At 41.8% G+C, this 20,602-nt stretch overlaps 1 protein-coding gene across 11 annotated transcripts in view; it reads right to left on the bottom strand.

Annotated features, from left to right (window-relative positions):
* Positions 1–20,602, bottom strand: part of PTPRM (protein tyrosine phosphatase receptor type M) — a 598,091-nt gene that overhangs the window by 353,722 nt on the left and 223,767 nt on the right. For all 11 annotated transcript variants that reach the window (XM_064150185.1, XM_064150178.1, XM_064150183.1 and 8 more), the window contains exon 7: positions 18,088–18,381. In XM_064150185.1, the coding sequence (XP_064006255.1) occupies positions 18,088–18,381 (294 nt within the window). The remainder of the gene's footprint in view (positions 1–18,087; positions 18,382–20,602) is intronic.

Here is a 20,602-nt window from a genome sequence, read left to right as displayed (position 1 = left end):
AGGACCCACTCCAACGGGTCCATAGCTCTCCTGCGAGGAGGGCCCCAGAACCCACAATAAAAACCATAACAACAACAATAATAGAATTTGATAAACATTCACAATGTGATTTTAAAAAGATTGAGCATCTGAGATTTGAATCTGCTTAACTTTGTATGAATTCTAGTAGGGAAAGAGGAATTCAGGCACCTCTGTGTCTCTTCCATTGCATCACTCATTTTTTCAGTTACCTATGCTCTTGTTCCAGTGCCTTCCCTTGTCTGTTCCATGAAGTTTGGAGTGTGTGTGGCTAAAATCAGAGATTTGTTCTTCCAGTGGCCATTCATGCTTGAAGGAAGTGTTGTTTTGAGCTATCAAAACATCTTTGGAACATAATAAGTCAGTCATAGCAGCACAGGCACTGTCATTTCTAATCTGGTTTGGCCAGGAGTGGTATGTAACTGTAACACATTTTGATCAGTCAGCTGTACTGTGTGAATAACCTTCCAATACTCTAAACATACACTGGTGTTTTTACTAATAACATATATAGAGAGAGAATACTGTGTATAGTTATGGAGGTCCCAACACAAGAAGGACATGGAACTGTTGGAGTGCATCCATAGGAGGGCCACGGAGATTCTCAGGGGGTTGGAGCACCTCTGCTATGAGGAGAGACTGAAAGAGTTGAGGCTCTTCAGCCTGGTGAAGAAAAGGCTTTGAGGAGACCTTGGAGTAGCCTTCCAGTATCTAAAGGGGGCCTACAAAAGGGCTGGGGAGGGACTATTTACAAGGTCTTGCAATGACAGGACGAGGAATAATGCATTTAAACTGGCAGAGGGGAGATTGAAACTAGATGTTAGGAAGTGAGGGTGGTGAGACACTGGCACAGGTTGCCCAGGGAAGTTGTGGCTGCTCCCTCCCTGGAGGTGTTCAGGGCCAGGTTAGATGAAGCCTTGAATGACTTGTTCTAGTGGGAGGTGTCCCTGCTTACGGCAAGGAGGTGGAACTGGATGATCTTTGAGGTCCCTTCCAATCTAACTCATTCTGTGATTCTATATAAGTAAGCTATTGGCATAGAGAAACCTGGGACCTGGTTTAGAATTAGAAAATCATTAATGTTGGAAACCAGTTTGAAGACCATCAGATCCACCCTTCTTCCCAACACCTCCACAACCACTAGACCATTTCCTGAAGTGCCACATCTACTCATTTTTTGACCACAGCCAGGTATTTTAACACCACCACCTCCCCAGGCAGCTTCTTCCAATGCCCTATCACTCTTCCAGTAAAGAAATTCCTCCTACTATCCAACCTACAGCAATATATGACATAGCTATTCAGAAATATAGTTTCTCATAATCTCAGCTTGGAAGAGACTCCAAGGATCACCTGGTCCAAACTTTCTAGGTGATGGTGTAGTTTCAATGAAATGGTCCAGCACCAAACTATCCAGTGCAGGGAAATCCACTACTTCTATTTGGAGATTATTCCAATGTCTGATTGCTGCTATTGTGAAGAATTTTTTTCTGGAGTCCAATTTCATAGAGTCATGGAGTGGCTTGAATTTGAAGGGACCTTCAAAATCACAAAGTTTGGTCTTTTTGACTGAATTTAACCATAAAGTCCATGGAAACAACCCATTCTCTCTGACCTACAAAGAGAGACTGAGAGCCCTGGGGCTGTTTAGTCTGGAAAAGAGAAGACTGAGAGGAGATCTCACCAATGTGCACAAGTATCTGAGAGGTGGATGTCAAGTGGCTGGGGCCAGTCTCTTTTCACTGGTCAGCAGTGATAGGACAAGGAGCAATGGATACAAATTGGAATACAGAAGGTTTCACCACAACATGAGGAGAAACTTCTTTACAGTGAAGGTGACAGAGCACTGGAACAGGCTGCCCAGAGAGGTTGTGGAATCTCCTTCTCTGGAGACTTTCAAGACCTCTCTGGATGCCTTTTTATGTGAACTACCCTAGGAGATCCTGCCTTGACAGGGAAGTTGGACTCAATGAGCTCAAGAGTTCCCTTCCAACTTCTAAAGTTCTGTGATTCTCTCCATTAAGAACCATTAAAAATACTAAACAAATATATCCAATCGTTGTGATAAAAGAACAGAACTATTTTTCCTTTCTTCTGCCAGTAGCACAACTGTTGTCAGCCTATTCTTAAGCAGCACAACGTCCTGGCATCTCTCACAGTGTCTCAAATCAGTTACATAAAAGTCACAGCAGCTAACTTCAGGATGTTAAATTTCTGTTTTCTGGTATGGAAATTACCATGTTTACATTGGATGTTTGGACAATGTCTAACTCCACTGACATGATAAATGGTATCATCCTTGAGGCAGCCACTGAGAGCAAGGAAAGTCAACGTGTTATTACACTTTAACCTTGGCAATGGCTCATCTGAAAATGAATGGATCGAGCCTAGAAGATTAAAGAGACAAGATTTAATCTTCTCTATTCAGAGTAAGAACACAGAAAGTCAAAGCACTGTCTGTGTTGTAGCAGGATGTATTCAGAAATGGCCTAAAAGTGAAGTTTTAGCCCAAACCTGATGGTTTTTAGGTTTGGGTTTTTTTTTTTTTTGGATAACAACTGATTTTAGTCCTTCATCAGTAGACATTAGGACTGACACTATCACTGTGCTGACAGTCTAGAGAGTTCACTTATTTTACAGGAGCAGTCAATATTATCTTCATCCCATCTTTACCCACAGAAAGGCTTCTGTGATGATACTGCCTACAACTAGCTGAAGGGAGGCTGTAGGGGGTTGGTCTCTTCTGCCAGGCAAGCAGCAACAGAACAAGGGGACACAGCCTCAAGTTGTGCCAGGGGAGGTCTAGGCTGGATGTTAGGAGGAAGTTGTTGCCAGAGAGAGTGACTGGCATTGGAATGGCCTGTCCAGGGAGATGGTGGAGTTGCCATCCCTGGAGGTGTTGAAGAAATGATTAGATGAGGCACTTAGTGCCATGGTCTAGTTGATTGGACAGGGCTGGGTGCTAGGTTGGACTGGATGATCTTGGAACTCTCTTCCAACCTGGTTGATTCTATGATTAGTCCCCCAGAAAACATTTCATCATCAGTGGAAAGATGATAAGATTTACAGAGTGACTTTAAAATATGAATAAAGACAAGATTCATTTAAAAGATGATAATGCTTTCTTTGGATGCTGCTCTGAATCAGCCTATCTTGCCATGTTGACTACAGAAGCTACCTGAGATACTCACAAGCACAGTTCTGGACAGCACATAGAAAAGCTGGAAGTAATTCTCAATTAGACTACCTTAGAAAATAAGCTGATTGGAGTAAGAAGTTTTTGTTTCCACTGTTACTAAGATTTCTAAGGAGCCACAGCATCTCCTCCAATTATGCATAGCAATTCCGGGGCAAAGTCAGAATAAAGTCTGTGATGAAAATATGGACAAAATCTTCCCAGGTTTGATCACAGAAGGCAAAATGAGTCAAGTCTCAGTGGCTTGTATTTAGTTTGTCCTAAATAAAATGACTTGGCATAACAGCATGATGGAAAAACAGTCACACAGCATAAAAAGATTACTACTACCTATTGCCCTAGTACCTACTTTACCTGTATAAGGTACTTAATGGTACCTTGAAAACAAACATTTCTTAACTTCTCTGATTACTCCTTATAAATACCAAGGACTTGGTCACAGAGTCACAGTCACAGAATTTACCAGGTTGGAAAAGACCTCCTGGATCATCAAGTCCAACCTATCACCTAACCCTTCCACCTTTTGGGTGATTGTTTTCTGCATCTTGAAATAGAATAGGTCCCACACACACTCCTTCCCCTGCTAATATGTGTTTTAATCTACAAGAAAAATCATGTTGGTGTTTTAATCTACAAGAAAAATCATTTTGGTGTTTTGATCTACAAGAAAAATCATTTTGGTGTTTTAATCTACAAGAAAAATCATTTTGGTGTTTTAATCTACAAGGAAATAATAATTTTGGTGTTTTAATCTACAAGAAAATCATTTTGGTGTTTTAATCTACAAGAAAATAATTTTGGTGTTTTAATCTACAAGAAAATAATTTTGGTGTTTTAATCTACAAGAAAATAATTTTGGTGTTTTAATCTACAAGAAAATCATTTTGGTGTTTTAATCTACAAGGAAATAATAATTTTGGTGTTTTAATCTACAAGGAAAATCATTTTGGTGTTTTAATCTACAAGGAAAAATCATTTTGGTTTTTTGATCTACATGAAAATCATTTTGGTGTTTTGATCTACATGAAAATCATTTTGGTGTTTTGATCTACAAGAAAAATCATTTTGGTGTTTTAATCTACTTGCCTCAGAATTTCTTCTTCAATAATATCTTAGTTGCTTGAATTGCTGCTTTACCAACTCTGGTTTTCAGAATTACGCCTACATAACCTATTTTGTAATATGGTTTAGACAAGAAATGCTCCCAAAACTGGTGTCAAACATGATGAATAGAAGAGGAAAGTTAATGAGGAGGAAAGAAGTTTTCTCCATGGATCTAAGCAAAAGAAAATGCTGGAAATCAGCAAAAAAAAAAAAAAAAAAAGAAAAAGAAAAAGAAAAAGAGAAGGAATCAGGCCAAGGTTGGACTGCATTAATGAGTTTAACTTTTGCCAAAGCAACAGACTCAAGGGTCTCCTGATCCTCATCCAGAATGCTTCCATCTGAAATGAGCTTACTCCTTTCCCTTTTCCCTCCTCAACAAGAGGCTGTTGCTCACTCTTGCTCACTCCCCCACAAAAGCTGTTCTGCTTTTATCCCTTTGTTGTTTCTCTACATGCAGAGTTAGGATATGGCTACAAACTGCATCAGTTTGTGCAAGTCACTGGCAGGTAAAGGCTTCCTAACCCAGTACAGATTCCTGCAGGTTAAGTCATTTCTAGATGCAATTTGGTGGATCATGCAACACCACTGAAGCCTTTTTTCTTCTCCTAAGCAGCAAAAATACTGATTTGTTTTGTTTTGCAATCCATGGAGCCTTAGAACTGGGAGTAGGCCATTTTGTTTCCTTTCACAGAATTTTACTACAGTAAGACAAAATTCTGATTTTAATTCATGATTATTTTTTTACTATCCAGACCCTGCTTGTACAAGTTCTATCCTCCTACTGCTACACCTGCACATGTACTACCCAGGATATCACTTTAGGTTTCTTTCCAAAAGGCTGAGTGCTTTAACATTTAATATGAAGAAACCCAAGATACTCACTACTGCTTTAAGTAGTATTTAATGGCTTTTATTGTATCCAAACATCAGCCACTGTGTGTCAAAGTCAAGCAACTGACTTTGAAAGAGACTTCCTTCTGAATTCATTTGGTACATTTCTGTCTCTTTTAAACACTTCCATGGATTTAGCTGTCTCCTTGGGCAGCTTGTCCCAGTGTCTGAGAACCTTTCCAGTGAGGAACTTTCTTCTAATGTCCAACCTAAACCTCTCCTGGTGCAATCTGAGGTCATTTCCACTTGTCTTATCACTTGTTAGTAGGGACAAGAGACCAACTCCCACCTCACTCCATTCTCCTTTCAGATAGTTGCTAAGATCCAGGAGGTCTCTCCTCAGCCTCCTTTTCCACAAGCTAAACAACCCCAATTCCCTCAGCCACTCCTCATGAAACTTGTTTTCCAGACCCTAACTTTGGTGTTTTGCACAAAAAATAGCACAAGCAAGTATAAGCCTAAAGACATCCATGAACAGAGAACCACAAAATCATTTTGCTTGGAAGAGACCTTTAAGATTATCAAGTCCAACCATTAACTGAGCACTGCCAGATCACCACTAAATCATATCCCTCAGACAATGTCATATTTTTCACATACATTTCTTAATCATTCTCTTACCAACTGCTTGGGCAACTTTAACAATTAGCACAAATAAGAAAACAAGCAAACAAACATAGCACACATAGCTCATCTTGTTCTGAGATAGAGTTTAAAACTACTTTATAGCTCCCCTATCACTTTGGGGACAGAAATAATCTTGTGGAGAAAAAGAAAGAAAAAGAATAAAAAAGAAATTGTTGCCTGTGCTCAGAAAAACAAACCTGGAGTTAGGAGTTGTAAAAAGCCATCACAATCCAAGAACATAATAGAAGTTTGCTCCAACCATCAATGTGCCCATTTTTGATCATGACACTTAGCAATCCTCTCTGATTGAAAAATGGAAATGTTTCTGGAGCTCTGTGATGCACCCATGCTCACAGAGTTCTCTGAGGGACACCTCTGGCTTCTTCATGCATCTTTAAGACATTGCAAAGCCAGAGCAGTTCACTGCCCTGCCATTTCTCTATTTCAATCTGTCCAATCAGCAGAAACTAGATCACAATTGTTACAGAAGACATCTAGGGCCACTTAAAGCTTCTCACTAACAGATGACACCTCAAGTCTTTGAATCTGAGGGAGTTGGTTTGTTCTTCCAAGTAAAGCTTGACAAGATGAGAAGGTAAGAGGTTCAAGCTGCACAGCATGAGGTTTAGCTTGAACCTTAGGGACAGTTTCTTTCCCAAAAGGATTGTCAAGCCCTGGCACAGGCTGTCCAGGGGAGCAGTTGAATCACCATCCCTGGAGGTACTGGGCTGCCTATGGAGGTGGTGGAGTCACTGTCCCTGGAGGTGTTCAAGAGAAGCCTGGATGAGGCATTTAGTGCCATGGACTAGATGACTGGCTAGGGCTGGATGATATGTTGGACTGGATGATCTTGGAGATCTCTTCCAACCTCGTTGATTCTATGATTCTGTGATTCTAAACATCTTTGACACAACTTGATGTCATTTTCCTTCATCCTATCACTTGATGCTAGGGAGAAATATCAAATGATAGGCAAATGAGCCTAGGGACATGATTTAGCAGTGGACTTGTTAGTGGTGGGTTAATGCTTGGACTAGAGAATCTTGAGGATCTTTTCCAGCCTAAGCAACTCTATAATTTTAAGGATAAAGCTTCAGTCTGATACACTGCAGCACTGTGTTCCATAAAGCTCTAAACACATTTCTGTGTGGACTACCCTAGATGATTCTGCTTTGGCAGGGGAGTTGGACTCAATTTCTGAAGGTCCCTTCCAACCCCTAACATTCTGTGATTCTGTGAAAAGCAGAAGAAAACCCTAAGATATTATCTAACTCCAATCCATAGACCTTCTAACAATCAGTGCAGAAATAAGTTTGGAGAGATGAAAGAATGGGACAAACTAGCCCCAGCATTGTGCAGGAACATCCAGGTTGCAGCTATTGCAATGCAGGAAAATGAACACAAAAAGGCACTTTTCTGATAGGCTTAAGATGTTAGCACTGGCTGCTACCATAAGCAATAATCTGCAAGTCAAAAGACTAAGAGCAAGGTGCTGGTACACAGAGAAGTAAATGATTGCTTTGAATTTTAGTAGGCAGTTGCTGAAAATTATCTTGCTGAAAATAGCCGATTTTCAAGTCAGTTATTTTAGGAGCTCAGTATGATGCTGTACATTAGATGCTCAACAGAGGTCATGTCACTGAAGCAGAATAAATCTGCATTAATGGCATGTACACTCTGTTTAAATAACAGATAGTACAGTAAGAGAAATCAGCAGGCAATAAGTGATTTCTGCCTAATTTGCAGTGATCACAAAAGCCCACAAAATCCTTTTGCAAGTATGGAGCTCAGATGGGTGTGTGAAAGATTCACTTCCATCCACCTGTGATGCCTGAGTTATGCAGGAGTAAATTGAATAATAGAATCATTTCAGTTGGAAGAGATTTTCATGATCAAGTCCAGCTTTTGACACTGCACTGCTAAGTCTCATCAGTAAACCACTGCGGTGGGTCGAAATTACCCCCAAAATAGAATGACACCAGACTAGCTCAGAAGGTTTGGAAGCAAAATGAAGCCGTATTTACAAGCAAGCTAAATTCTAGAAGTATAAAACACAGGATAACAGGATGTTAGGGATTGGAAGGGTCCTCCCTAGATCATCGAGTCCAACCCTCAATGTATGTAATATATCTATACAAAATAGTTACAATTAGTTGTGTTTACAATATGTAAATATCTACAGTTATTTACAAGTCACAAACAACAGAAGGACCTCCTTGGACAGAGGGACAAGTAAAATAGCTCTCCACCCCCACCTTTACAAGGGAGAAAGAGAAGACAGAAAGGTCCCACTGCTGCTCTCTACTTAGCCATAAGAAGAATCTCAGCCAAAGTCAGTGAAAACTGTACAAAAGCATCAGCCAGCAGCAGCTGGAGTGAGGAAGAGAAAAGGAAGAAGGAATGGTTTGTGCAGCACACTTTATCCTAACCTGCAAGCAAATGGACTAATCTGTTATTATTCTTTGGTAGCCAATCCTCTGAACTACTTACCTATTTCTTGCTTATAATTCAGAGCCAGGTCAGACTGTTAAGTTTTAAACCACCACAACCATGTCCCACAGCATCACATCCACATTTAGTTTGAATTCATTCAGGTATGATGACCTCAACTCCTGGGCAGCCTGATTCAATTGGAAATCCATTGGGGAAAGAAATTGTTCCTCATGTCTAACCTAAACCTTTCCTGGTTTACCAACTTATAGCTGTTTCTTCTCATTCTATGATTTGTCCCTTGGGAGAGCACTTGTACTAGAGACAACTCTTCAAGATCATAGAATCATAGAATCAAGCAGGTTGGAAGAGACCTCCAAGATCATCCAGGCCAACCTAGCACCCAGCCCTGTCCAGTCAACCAGACCATGGCACTAAGTGCCTCAGCCAGGCTTTTCTTGAACACCTCCAGGAACGGTGACTCCACCACCTCCCTGGGCAGCCCATTCCAATGCCAATCTCTCTCTCTGGCAGGAACTTCCTCCTCACATCCAGCCTCGACCTCCCCCAGCACAATTCAAGACTGTGTCCCCTTGTTCTGTTGCTGCTTGCCTGGCAGAAGAGACCAACCCCACCTGGCTACAATGTCCCTTCAGGCAGTTGTAGACAGCAATGAGGTCACCCCTGAGCCTCCTCTTCTCCAGGCTGCACACCCCCAGCTCCCTCAGCCTCTCCTCACAGGGCTGTGTTCCAGGCCCCTCACCAGCTTTGTCACCCTTCTCTGGACATGTTCTAGCACCTCAACATCTCTCTAGAATTGAGGAGCCCAGAACTGGACACAGCACTCAAGGTGTGGCCTGACCAGTGCTGAGTACAGGGGCAGAATACCCTCCCTTGTCCTGCTGGCCACACTGTTCCTGAGCCAGGGCAGGATGCCATTGGCTCTCCTGGACACACTGCTGGCTCATCTTCAGCTACTACCTACCAGCACCCCCAGGTCCCTTTCTGCCTGGCTGCTCTCCAGCCAATCTGTCCCCAGCCTGTAGTGCTGCTTGGGGTTGTTGTGGCCAAAGTGTGGAACCCTGCACTTGGTCTTGTTAAATCTCATCCCACTGCCCTCTGCCCACCCATCCAGACTGTACAGGTCCCTCTGCAGGGCTCTCCTACCCTCCAACAGCTCCACAACTGCTCCTAGCTTGGTGTCATCTGCAAACTTACTGATGCTGGACTCAATCCCCTTGTCCAGATGATCAATGAAGATGTTGAATAGGACTGGGCCCAGTACTGATCCCTGGGGAGCACCACTAGTGACAGCTGCCAACTGGATGTGGCACCATTCACCACTACTCTCTGGGCCCAGCCAGTTCTTGACCCATATCAGAGTGAATCTGTCCAAACCATGAGCTGTCAGCTTTGCCAGGAGCTTGTTGTGGCAGATGGTGTCCAAGGCTTTGCTGAAGTCCAGGTAGATTACATCCACAGCCTGCCCCACATTTACCAGGGGTTAACCTGATGATAAAAGGAGATCAGGTTGGTCAGGTAGGACCTGCCCCTCCTAAACCCATGCTGGCTGGGCCTGATCCCTTGGCCATCCTGCAGGTGCTTTGCCATGACACTCAAGATGACCTGTTCCATGTTAAGCAGAACCTTGGTGAGATGAACTTAGAAAGCTCCTACTTTTTCATGAACAGTCTCAGAAACAGAGAGAGACAATTTTAATGGTAATAAAAGCAGACTGAGAAGCTCAGCCCTATCTGCATAATATTACTTTGAATTACTGCAAGACTTGATTAAGCCAACAGAATTTTTCAGCTCATTTTACAGCATATGTGAAAAACAACCAAAAAAAAGAGGCAGGATTTTGGAGCTTCTTTTTTTAAAAACAAATAACAATGCAATGCTATTTGTCAGTGAAAGGGTTTTTGACACAAGAAATGCTTTCATTGATTACCCTGAATTATAAATTATAGCTCTCTAATTCTTCCTTTTATAAATGAATACTCTTCACAATTTAGCCTCACACATCAGACAGAAAGGAAAAGGGATGAAACTTTTATAATGGAAATTTAATTATAGGACAAATTTTGTCAGTTGTCATTTCAAAGTCATCTGTAATTATGCTTAGGTCATTCTATTTTCATTCATTCATTCAGGTATTTACTTATTTCATTTACTTGACCAGACACAGCAGTTAACATGTTGGGTCATCCTCTCCAATTCAATGCTGTGCAGGAGTAATTAAGTAAATCATTGAATAGTTTGGGGTGGGTCTTTGGTTTTTTATTAGTAGTATTTATTATTTTTATTCTGTGGGGTTTTTTTCAGCTGCTTGCAAACAAAACACCTGCTGAAAAAGTCAAAACAAAGACCAACTGACAGACAGTTTGATTTTTGTTTCAAAAGAAAGTAAATTTTAGAACAAGGGGACACAGTCTCAAGTTGTGCCAGGAGAAGTACAGGCTGGATGTGGACACAGTCTCAAGTTGTGCCAGGAGAAGTACAGGCTGGATGTGGACACAGTCTCAAGTTGTGCCAGGAGAAGTACAGGCTGGATGTTAGGAGGAAGCTCTTCACAGAGAAAGTGCTTGGCATTGGAATGGGCTGCCTAGGGAGGTGGTGGAGTTACCATCACTGGAGGTGTTCAAGAAAAGCCTGGATGAGGCACTTAGTGCCATGGTCTAGTTGACTGGCTAGGGCTGGGGGATAGATTGGCCTGGATGATATTAGAAGTCTCTTCCAACCTGCTTGATTCTATGATTCTACACCCAGAATATTCCCTTTTCTTTATTCCTAATGGCTTTTACTAAGAGATTAGTGGAGCACTCATTCACATTTTCAGTAACACTTCTGAAAAGAGAGATCAAAAGCATGGAATTGTTCAGGTTTCATTTGTTCAGAATAAAATGATGCTGTAGGATATCCTCATAGACATCTTTCATAGGTACAGCTTATTTACCACTCTTAATAAAGGTGCTCACACACCAATCTTCAGAAGACTCCCTCCTTACTGGGTCTATTTTACTTTTCACTCCATACTGAGAAAGTCTTCCTCAATTAAAATGAAGTAGAACAATTCTTTGAGTGTGGAGTTTTGGGTTGCTTTTGAGCTTATCCTTATAATTAATAGGCAACTGCAACAAATGTGGAGATGGAGCTATGTCATAGGAAAAATGATATAATCTACTTTCTCTCAAGGGTCATGTTTTCTTCACATTCCCTCTGCCTAGCAGATGTGAAATTAATAACTTTACCTCCCAGGTTTGCTGTAAGATGGTGAAGGTTCATTTGTCTTGCAGAGCAGGTTAATTTCTTCCTCTGCAAATGTTATGAAATGGGAATCTAATGAAGTGAAGAGCTAAGTGTCCATTTATATGACTACTTTTCACACCACCAGAGCTCTTCTTCTGTCAGTTCTTCTTACAAACACTGAATTTCCACCCCTATATTAATGCAGATGTAATTGTCAGGAAAGAATCCAAAATGCTTGTCCTTATTGTAATGAGGAGCTCCTTTGTGTGCCTGAAAATGGTTTCTGAGTCTGGTTATTCCATCACCTTCCTGGGGATTATGTTGAGGTTAGCCAACCTGAAGTTCCCCAGGTCTTCCTTTTTGCCTTTCTTACAGCTCAGAGTGGCACAGGAGAAGAGGGAGGAGATCTTCTCAGTGCTGACCAATATCTAAAGGGTGGGAGGCAAACCAGGAGGTTCCATCTAAAGATGATGAAAAACCTATCTTGTGAGGGTGATGGAGCACTGGAACTGACTACCCATAAGGGTTGCAGAGTTTTCTCTGAAGAGATTCCAAACCCACCTGTACACTGCAGTCCTGGGCAACCTGCTCTGTGTGACCATGCTTTAGTAGGGGGGTTGGACTAGATGATGTCCACAGGTCCTTTCCAACCCCACCATTCAGTGGTTCTGATTTATTGCAGCTGTACTAGCTGCCATTTACTGGTTTTGTTTGGGTTTTTATGTTTGGTTGGTTGGTTTTGGTTCCTTTGCTTTTCATTCAGACTCAGAGGTCTCCCAGAGGGAAATGGTCACCCAATAATACAAGGCAAGACTCTTCTGTACAACATTAGAGAGATCAGCAAGAAACAGTGAGGCTTAGTAAGGTTTTTCCCTTATGAGAAAGTGGAGCATGTCAGAAAAGCATTAGGAGAAGGTGTGATGGAGTAGGCATCCCTCATTTCAAATCTGCATTAAACCTGTGACTTAGTTTCCCAATAAAACCATGCATGAAATGAAAGTTCACAGTGGACTTCCTGGTCTGAAAGCTGAGCATAAATTCTCACTCAAGTTTATTACAGTTTCAGGTTTGGCATGGTGATTTCAGAAGCACCACTGTCCTTTTTTCCATGGAAACTAAGCTGGTGCAACATCTGTAACCCTCCTCCTCCTCAGGACGTCTGTGATCTGAGGGTTAGAAGGGACAACATGACGGCATGACTTTGGTTGGAACTTCTGAGACAATTGTGAAGTTCTAAGAAAGAGAGGTAGAAAAGAACCTTTAGGATGACTTCAAGTTGACATTTTCTTATGATCACAAAACTATCTGATGTTAAGAATTTGTTACATGGCTGGAAAAAAAAGAAACCAAAACCTGAACCTCTTTCACAGGCAGATATCCAAAGCAAAGCAACAAGAAGGAAGAACTTCATTCCCTGTGACACAAAGTTCCTCACTTTTTGTTTCAGACAAAAGAGTCAAAAGGTCCCAAGAAGCCTGTAAGGACAGAGAAAGGCAGCCACCATCTCAGCCTAGATAAGCTCTTAGGAAGGAGCTAATATTTCATAATAATGATATAGAAAAGGGAAGGGCATGGAAATAAGCAGTGAGAAGCACTGAGGTCCAAGATAGGCTGCCATGTGAACACTGAAGAAGGGAGAGACTAACTACAGAGTTAATAAGAAAGGAAGGTAGGAGGGTGGAAAATAGTGAAGCTCAGATGCAAAGATGATTGAGTATTCAGAATGTCATACAGGAGGGGATGCAGGTTGTCCATCTTGTGGGAAGTTGAGAGCTGTTCATGCCATGAAGCAGGAGGAAAGTGCTGGCATGGAGTCCTGTTTGACTTGTCTTCTCTGGAGAGATTCTAAACCCACCTAGGCATTACAATCCTGCACAATCTGCTGTGGGTGACTCTGCTTTAGCAGAGGGCTTGGACTAGATGGCCCCCAGAGGTCCCTTCCAACACCCTCCACATTGGGATTCTGTGATTCTTGACTGTGTTGACTTTGCTCTCAGGGTTCAAAGCAGTGAACATCTACCTAAAGACACTTCCATCTGTGCCATGCTGATGCAGTTAGGGGGTGTGTGACAATACTGCATGACTTGTAGAGACTCCCTAAAATTAGGACATAGGGAAGGTTGTTTTATACTTCAGCTTTGAAACAGACTACAGTTTTCAGATTAAACCAATGCTGCCTCTGAGAAAGTTCTATTTCCACACAGTGGAAAATAGGCATCACAGCAAACTGATCTAAGTGTGAGGTGTCCCTGCCCATGGCAGGGGGGTGGGAAGTGGACAATTCTTGAGGTCCCTTCCAACCCTGACAATTCTATGATTCTATGAATTTGAGATATACTGTACAATGGAAATGTTCTGTCATGTATCTCCTGATGAGTTTCCATTTCACAGTATCACAGTATTATTAGGATTGGAAGAGACTTCACAGATCATCAAGTCCAACCCTTTACCACAGAGCTCAACAGGTTGTTCTGAGCACAGCAATCAGGGATTCAAATTCAAATAAGCTGGGAAGGCTGCTGGAGTAAGTCCAGAGACAGGCAATGAACAGGTCTTCTGAGGAGTGGCTAAGAGAAGTGAGGTTATTTAGCCTGGAGAAAAGGAATCTCATGACAGACCTTCTTGCTACCTACAAGTCCCTGAGAAGAGGTTGTAGTGAGGTGAGGGTCAGCCTTTTCTCTCCAGTAACAAGTGATAGGACAAACAGAAAGAGCCTCAAGTTGCACCAGGGGAGGTTTAGGCTGGACATCAAAAGCAGGTTCTTCATTGAAAGGGTTCTCAAGCACTGGACCAGGCTGCCCAGGGGAGGTGGTTGAATCCCCATTCCTGGAGATGCTTGAAAGGCAGAGATGTGGTGCTGAGACATGGTTTAGACTTGTTAGTGTAAGATAATAGTTGTGCTCAATGACCTTACAAGTCTTTTCCAACATTCTATCATTTCACACCTTGGAACAATAAACCCCACTTCGTTTTTTTCTGACTCAGCTGTGGTTCACAATGTCCTCAATCCATGAACCTCCTCTTTTTCAAACCTGAACTTCACATTCTAAGTTAAATCTAATCCAAACCTGAACACTTACATTTATGTATTACATTGCATCAAAAGGAAGCAAAACACTTTAGAAGGCATCAAACTGCTCCAGTGAGGGGGATGCATTTGCATTTCTTTGCATTCTAATTTTAGATGCTTTTATTTATGAGAAGTTACAGCTAGGACTTGTCTGTTATAAGCTCCTGAAATCTCATTTTGCTAAAATGAAAACATATTTCAAATGCTTTGGAGAACTATTAAGATTATTGAATGTGTAACACACTGCTTCAGGTCTCTGAGTGGTTTGCTAGACCCCAAGGGAATGGGCAAGCAGCATACAATTATGGTGGTAATTAAAAAGGTGCAATGACTCTTAAAGACTCCTCTTTTATTAATTCTGTGATATGCTTTGGAGACTGGCAGTATTTTACTTCTACCCTACTTAATTATACCATCATTAGTTTATCAGCATCCTTTTTAAGCCCTTGGGCCAGTTATTAGCATGTCACTTGCTAACAGTTAACCAATAAGCACTATACCTTCTAAGCAGAATCATCTGCTATAAGAAAAAAAAAGGAGCCAATTTGTAGAGAGAGACTTAATATCATCACTCAATTTAAGTTTTTCAGCTAGCCACCACTTTCTGCTTCTAATTTGAGGTTACTGTTTAGCTTAATGAAAACACAACTAATGCTGATGTATTACAAGACATTATGAGGTAATAAAATAGTTCCAGTACATGGTGGTTTATGAGGCTGACTGCACAGTTTAATATTCAACTCAATGTATCATTGAAAAGACCAAGAATGGTGTGGTTTTCTTAGTGAAAAAGGTCGGGGGGCTTTTACCCCAAAAGGATTTCCAAGCCCTAGGTCAGGCTGCCTGGGGAAATGGTGGAGCCACCTTCCTTGGAGGTGTTTAATAAAACAAGTAGAATTGGTGCTGAGTGACATGGTTTAGCAGTGACTTGGCAGTGCTGGGTTAACAGTTGGACTCAATGATCTTAAAGGCATCTTCCAAGCAAACTAATTCTGTAATTCTATGACTAAAAATCATGGATTTCTCTCTAATATGTTTAACTGGGATGGAGTTAACATCCTCTGTGGTGCAGTGTATGGGATTTGTGACTAAACCAAGGTTGAGGACACACTGATGTTTTGAATGTTGCTCAGCAGTGCCTGCACAACCTCTAGGCTCTTTCACCCACTTCATCCTTCCAGTGAGCAAACTGGAAGTGGGCAAGTAGCTGGACAAAGTAGTAGGGGACAAAGCAGGGACAGCTACCTCCACCTCACCATAGAGATATTCCAGACTGTATGATCTCATGGTCAACAGGCAAAAAAACAAAGAAAGGAGAATAAAGAAGGTATGTTCACTGGTGTGCTGTTTGTCTTCTCAAGTAGATGCTGGGTGTGCCAAAGCCCTTTTCCCCACCTGCCTACTGATGGGAAACAGCGAATATCTTCCTTACTTGGGTTCACTGGTGAGTGCAGCTCTTGCTTCAGCTACTAAAGTGCCTTCATCTCAAGCCATGTGTCTTCTTCCCTTCCTTCTATTTTGTAATGGATTTGTAGAATGTTTTCTATTGGAAGGAACCTTTAGAGGTCACCTAGTCCAATCCTTCTGCAGCCAGCAGGGACATCTGCAACTACAGCAGGTTGCTCAGAGCCCCAGACATCCTAACTTGGAATGGTGGCAGGGATGAGGCTCCTACCAACTCTCTAGGCAACATGGACCAGCATTTTACTACTGTCATAAACAATTTCTTCCTCTTATCTAGTCTAAACCTCCCTCTTTTAGTTTAAAACCATCACCACTTGCCCTGTCACAGCAGGCCCTGCTAAGAAGTCTGTCCCCATATTTCTAACAGGCTTCCTGTAAGTACTGAAAGACCACAATAAGCTCTCCCAAACATCTCCCAATCCAATGTTACATTATTAAATCATAGAAGCAGATGATGAAACAATGAGAGAAAAAGGTTTTAATTTTAGAGTAACTGAAGCACTTGTGTATTAAATATGTACTGACCATGTCTAGACAAATCCACTGGTCTAGTGGAAGGTGTCCCTGCCTATGACAGGGAGGTTGGAACTAGATGATCTTTAAGATCCTTTCCAACCCAAACCATTCTATGACTCTATGATTTTGCACTGTTATGAAAGTCACAGTGACCCAGAAGCCCTCCTGAAGGGAAGTCTAAAGAACTTTTATGTCTCACTTTTGACTAAGCTGGAGGTATCTTAGTCTAGTAAAGAACATCTTCTAAATAGCAAATACTTGTTAGAGTTAGATAATGGCTGAACTCAATGATCTTATAGGTCTAACCAAAAAAGCTCTAGAATTCTGTGGCTACTGTAACATCACTGCAGTGCTTTTTGGCATTCTGCATTAAATCCATCATCCCAGTAATGAAAGGAAGCAAAAAAGAAGAACCCTAAAGGCATGAAAGTGCTAATATTTGTATAAGGTTGCATCTCCAAGACCAACACCAGAGTCCTGACAGCAACTGTATTTCATCCTGTGCTTGACACCACACCAGCCAGTTTAACTTAAACAGCACTTAGCCCCTGCTAAGTTGCCAGATAACTTCACCAGAGAGAAAAAAAAACCCACTTTATTTTCATATTCAATAGAAATGCATCATTAAATAGGACAAACATCACCAAAACATTCTTTAAAGGATTAAGATCAATAAGCTAAACCCATTCCTTTAGTCTCAGTAATTTAGACTCTCAATTTCCTCACTTCTATCTTCCACCAACCTTACAGCAGCAGAAAGAAGATTCAAAATATTAGGAAGGGGAAATATTAATAACAAACAACAAAACGATCCAGGTCACAGTATACTCTATTATTTTCTGAACAGTTGAATCCCAAATTAATATCAGTGCCACTCTTCCTGAAAATTACTATACAATTGCTTTGGCATAATATGTTTACTTTGTGTCTTTTCACCATCATAGGTCAGCACTATTAATTACAACATCCAAACCAGGAGCCAAGACTGCTACACAGTGTCACAAATCACACTAGCTCATTCTAATGAAAAGATATCCTCTCAGTCACTCAGGGAAGCAAAACCTCAGCTGCTAATTGAGATGTAATACTCCATCCTTTTGCTGTCATAGAGATCTCTCTCTATTTTATCTACAAGTTTGATATACCAACACTGAAAAAAAAACCCAAACAGAACAAAGAAACTCTATCCAAAGCAAACAGGTTTTTTTGCCAAGAAGAGCACCCCAAAAAAAGATGAACTAATCTGAAACCCAAGCACACACTGGTAAAAAAAAAGAAGGATATAATAAAATGGAGAGAGCTCAAGGCACACCTGAGAGCAAAAATTGTTTATCCAGCACTCTACACTGACCACTTCAAAGCAAGCACAGGCATGATTTCATCTACAACCCACCCTGGTTTCAAGGTCATCATAGCTAATGGCTTAAAAGCATTCAGTCTTGATTCCTGCAGCCTGCAATGGAAATGACATATACATTCAACCCTAGAAAGATGCTTACAGCATTTCTTCTGGAGTACTCACCAGCACATTTTGTCCTTGTCTTGAGAGCTGGGCCAGGGGAGCCGGTTCCTCCTTCACCCGGTCGCGTAAGCAACACGCTGATTTCGTACTCTGTGTCAGGATCCAGGTGCCCAATCTTATAGCTTGTGGAGTCCACAGGCTGGATGTCATACCAGCTGCCACTTGCAGTTCGGTATTCAACCTCCCTTTGAATGATGGGGCCATCCCCATTGATGGAGTTGGCGTTCAACTGGATCCACAGGTAAGTTGCACCGACTGAGGACAGCTGAGGTGGGGCGATGGGAACCGGCGGCTCTGAAGGACAAGAAGTGGCAAAAAGCAGCAATGGTCACACTGGCACTTTTCCTGTATCTATAACATTCAAACAAGCAACAAGTTGTGTACTGTATTAGAGGGGAAGGTTGCATAAAACTATAGACATGAAGAAGTCATCAGAAAAAATGAACTTATGTCCAAGAAACTCTGAGACGCAAACGCTTTTGCTTATGTGCTTTGAGATTTGAACATGAAGCTTTTGTTTTACACCATATAACTTCAAACCAAGTGTGGCTGGAATTCTATTTGTCATAGTTTGAGGTACAACAGAATCAACTCTGGTCAAGGATTTGACTTCTCAGCTCGATCTCTGCTCAGTGAGGGCACTTTCTGAGGTTCAGGGCAGGTTTGCAGAGCCAGTGGCTGCTTCTAGCAGTGAAAATGCTGATGGAGAGTTCACTGCCAAGGCCTAGGCTGCAGAAAGGCTCTGGCTTAGACACCTGTGCAGAACAAGGGCACTGCCACATCTTGTGCCCCACCGTGGGGTGCAGGAAGTCAGAAGTGGCACATGTGGGGAGAAATGGCCACAACAGGTGACCCTAGACAAGGGATTCTATCTCAGGGACATCATCTTCAGGATGAAGCTAAGGGTTCACCAGGGTCAAGCCTTTTCTTCAATGGCCAGTATCCCAAGAGGACTCTCTCTGACTTTGATCCTGGTCTTTGTGTTTCTGAATCCAGTTTCAGGATTCAGCTCCTGAATTTGGTTTCCATTTGCTGTTGAGTTCAGTCTGGGACTTCTGCACTGCCTGCCCCCAACATCAGTGGTAACAACGGTGACGTAATTGCCATTGGGCATTAGATTGGATATTGCTATGTACCTCTGCCTCTGTTTCACATGATTTTTCTTATTTCCATTCCATTTGGTTGAATTCCTTTCCCAATCAATCAGTCTGTCTCCCTTATGCTCTTTCTGTTCCCTTTGGGAAAGCAGGGAATTTCATAGGGAGCCTCAGTCACTCATCTGCTGGCTAGCCCAGCCCTGAACCTTGACCTTATGTGCTAGATATTACACATCCATTTTTAACTTCCAATTTAAAAGATGTTCTCAGGTTTTCTCATCCAAATCCATTTTTAGTAGGTATAATTCCTACTCAAAACTAATATTTTAAAGCTAGAGTTAGTGCAGTCTTTCCTTTGTGATTCCTGCATGACACAAAAAAAATGAACTTAATTCACTTTGTAGAATCATAGAATCATTTTGCTTGGAAAAGACCTCCAAGATAATCAAGTTTAACCATTAACCCAGAACTGCCAAATCCACCACTAAACCATGCCTGTAAGTGCCACACCTACACATTTGTTGAGCTCTTCCAGGGTTGGGGACTTTACCACTCCACTTAGCTGCCTGTTCCAGGGCTAGACAACCTTTTCAGGAAGGTTTACCTAAAGCTTTTCAGTGTCTCACAGGCTGTACAACTCAGCCTTCATATTTCCAGACTTCTTTGTAGAGCAGAATAAATGTAGTATTTCTTCAAGTCTTATATCCTGGTTAAAGAGAGAGAGATCTTCTAAATGAGAGCTGGGGGAGCTGCTGGGTCTTTATGGTGAGCCTGGCTCTTGTTTCACACAGTGGTTTGTTTTCACTAACTACCACAGAGCAGCAGTGCTCTCTCAGAGCAAGTGTGTATGATGTCCTGATCGTTGAGAGCATGGAATGGGTTGCCCAGGGAGGTGGTTGAGGCTCCATCCCTGGAGGTGTTTAAGGTCAGTTTGCACGGAGCTCTGGCCAGACTGAAGTAGGGGAGGGTGTCCCTGGGCATGGGGGGTTGGAACTGGACGTTCCTTGTGGTCCCTTCCAACCCTGACTGACTCTGTGATAGTCTGGGTTCTAAAGATTCTCAAATGTGAGCAAAAGTTTAAACCCTCTTTTATTTATTACATGCTAGACAGCTGATTTTGAATTAGATTGCTGAAATAAATTGCAGACTTCATCTCTTTTTAAAGATAAATAGCAAATTCTTTTTTTTCCTCTAATGATTAAGCAGGAAATCACTCTGCTCTTTCATGCTTCACATCTGCATAAAATTCACCATCCCATTGGTTAAATATATTCGAGCAGAATGATACCAGGCTGCTGTAATAAGGCACTGTTGGATCCAATATGCCTAATGTAACTATCAGCAAACACTGCCACCTTCTTAAGGCTACCCAGAATATGTAATGAACACCAAACATCTGCCTTCCCAAAGCTGCAGAT

The sequence above is a fragment of the Pogoniulus pusillus genome, chromosome 10 (genome assembly GCF_015220805.1).
Source record: "Pogoniulus pusillus isolate bPogPus1 chromosome 10, bPogPus1.pri, whole genome shotgun sequence".
Lineage (NCBI taxonomy): Eukaryota > Metazoa > Chordata > Aves > Piciformes > Lybiidae > Pogoniulus > Pogoniulus pusillus.
The sequence above is the reverse complement of the archived record's forward strand: the minus strand, read 5'-3'. Positions and strand labels throughout refer to the sequence as shown.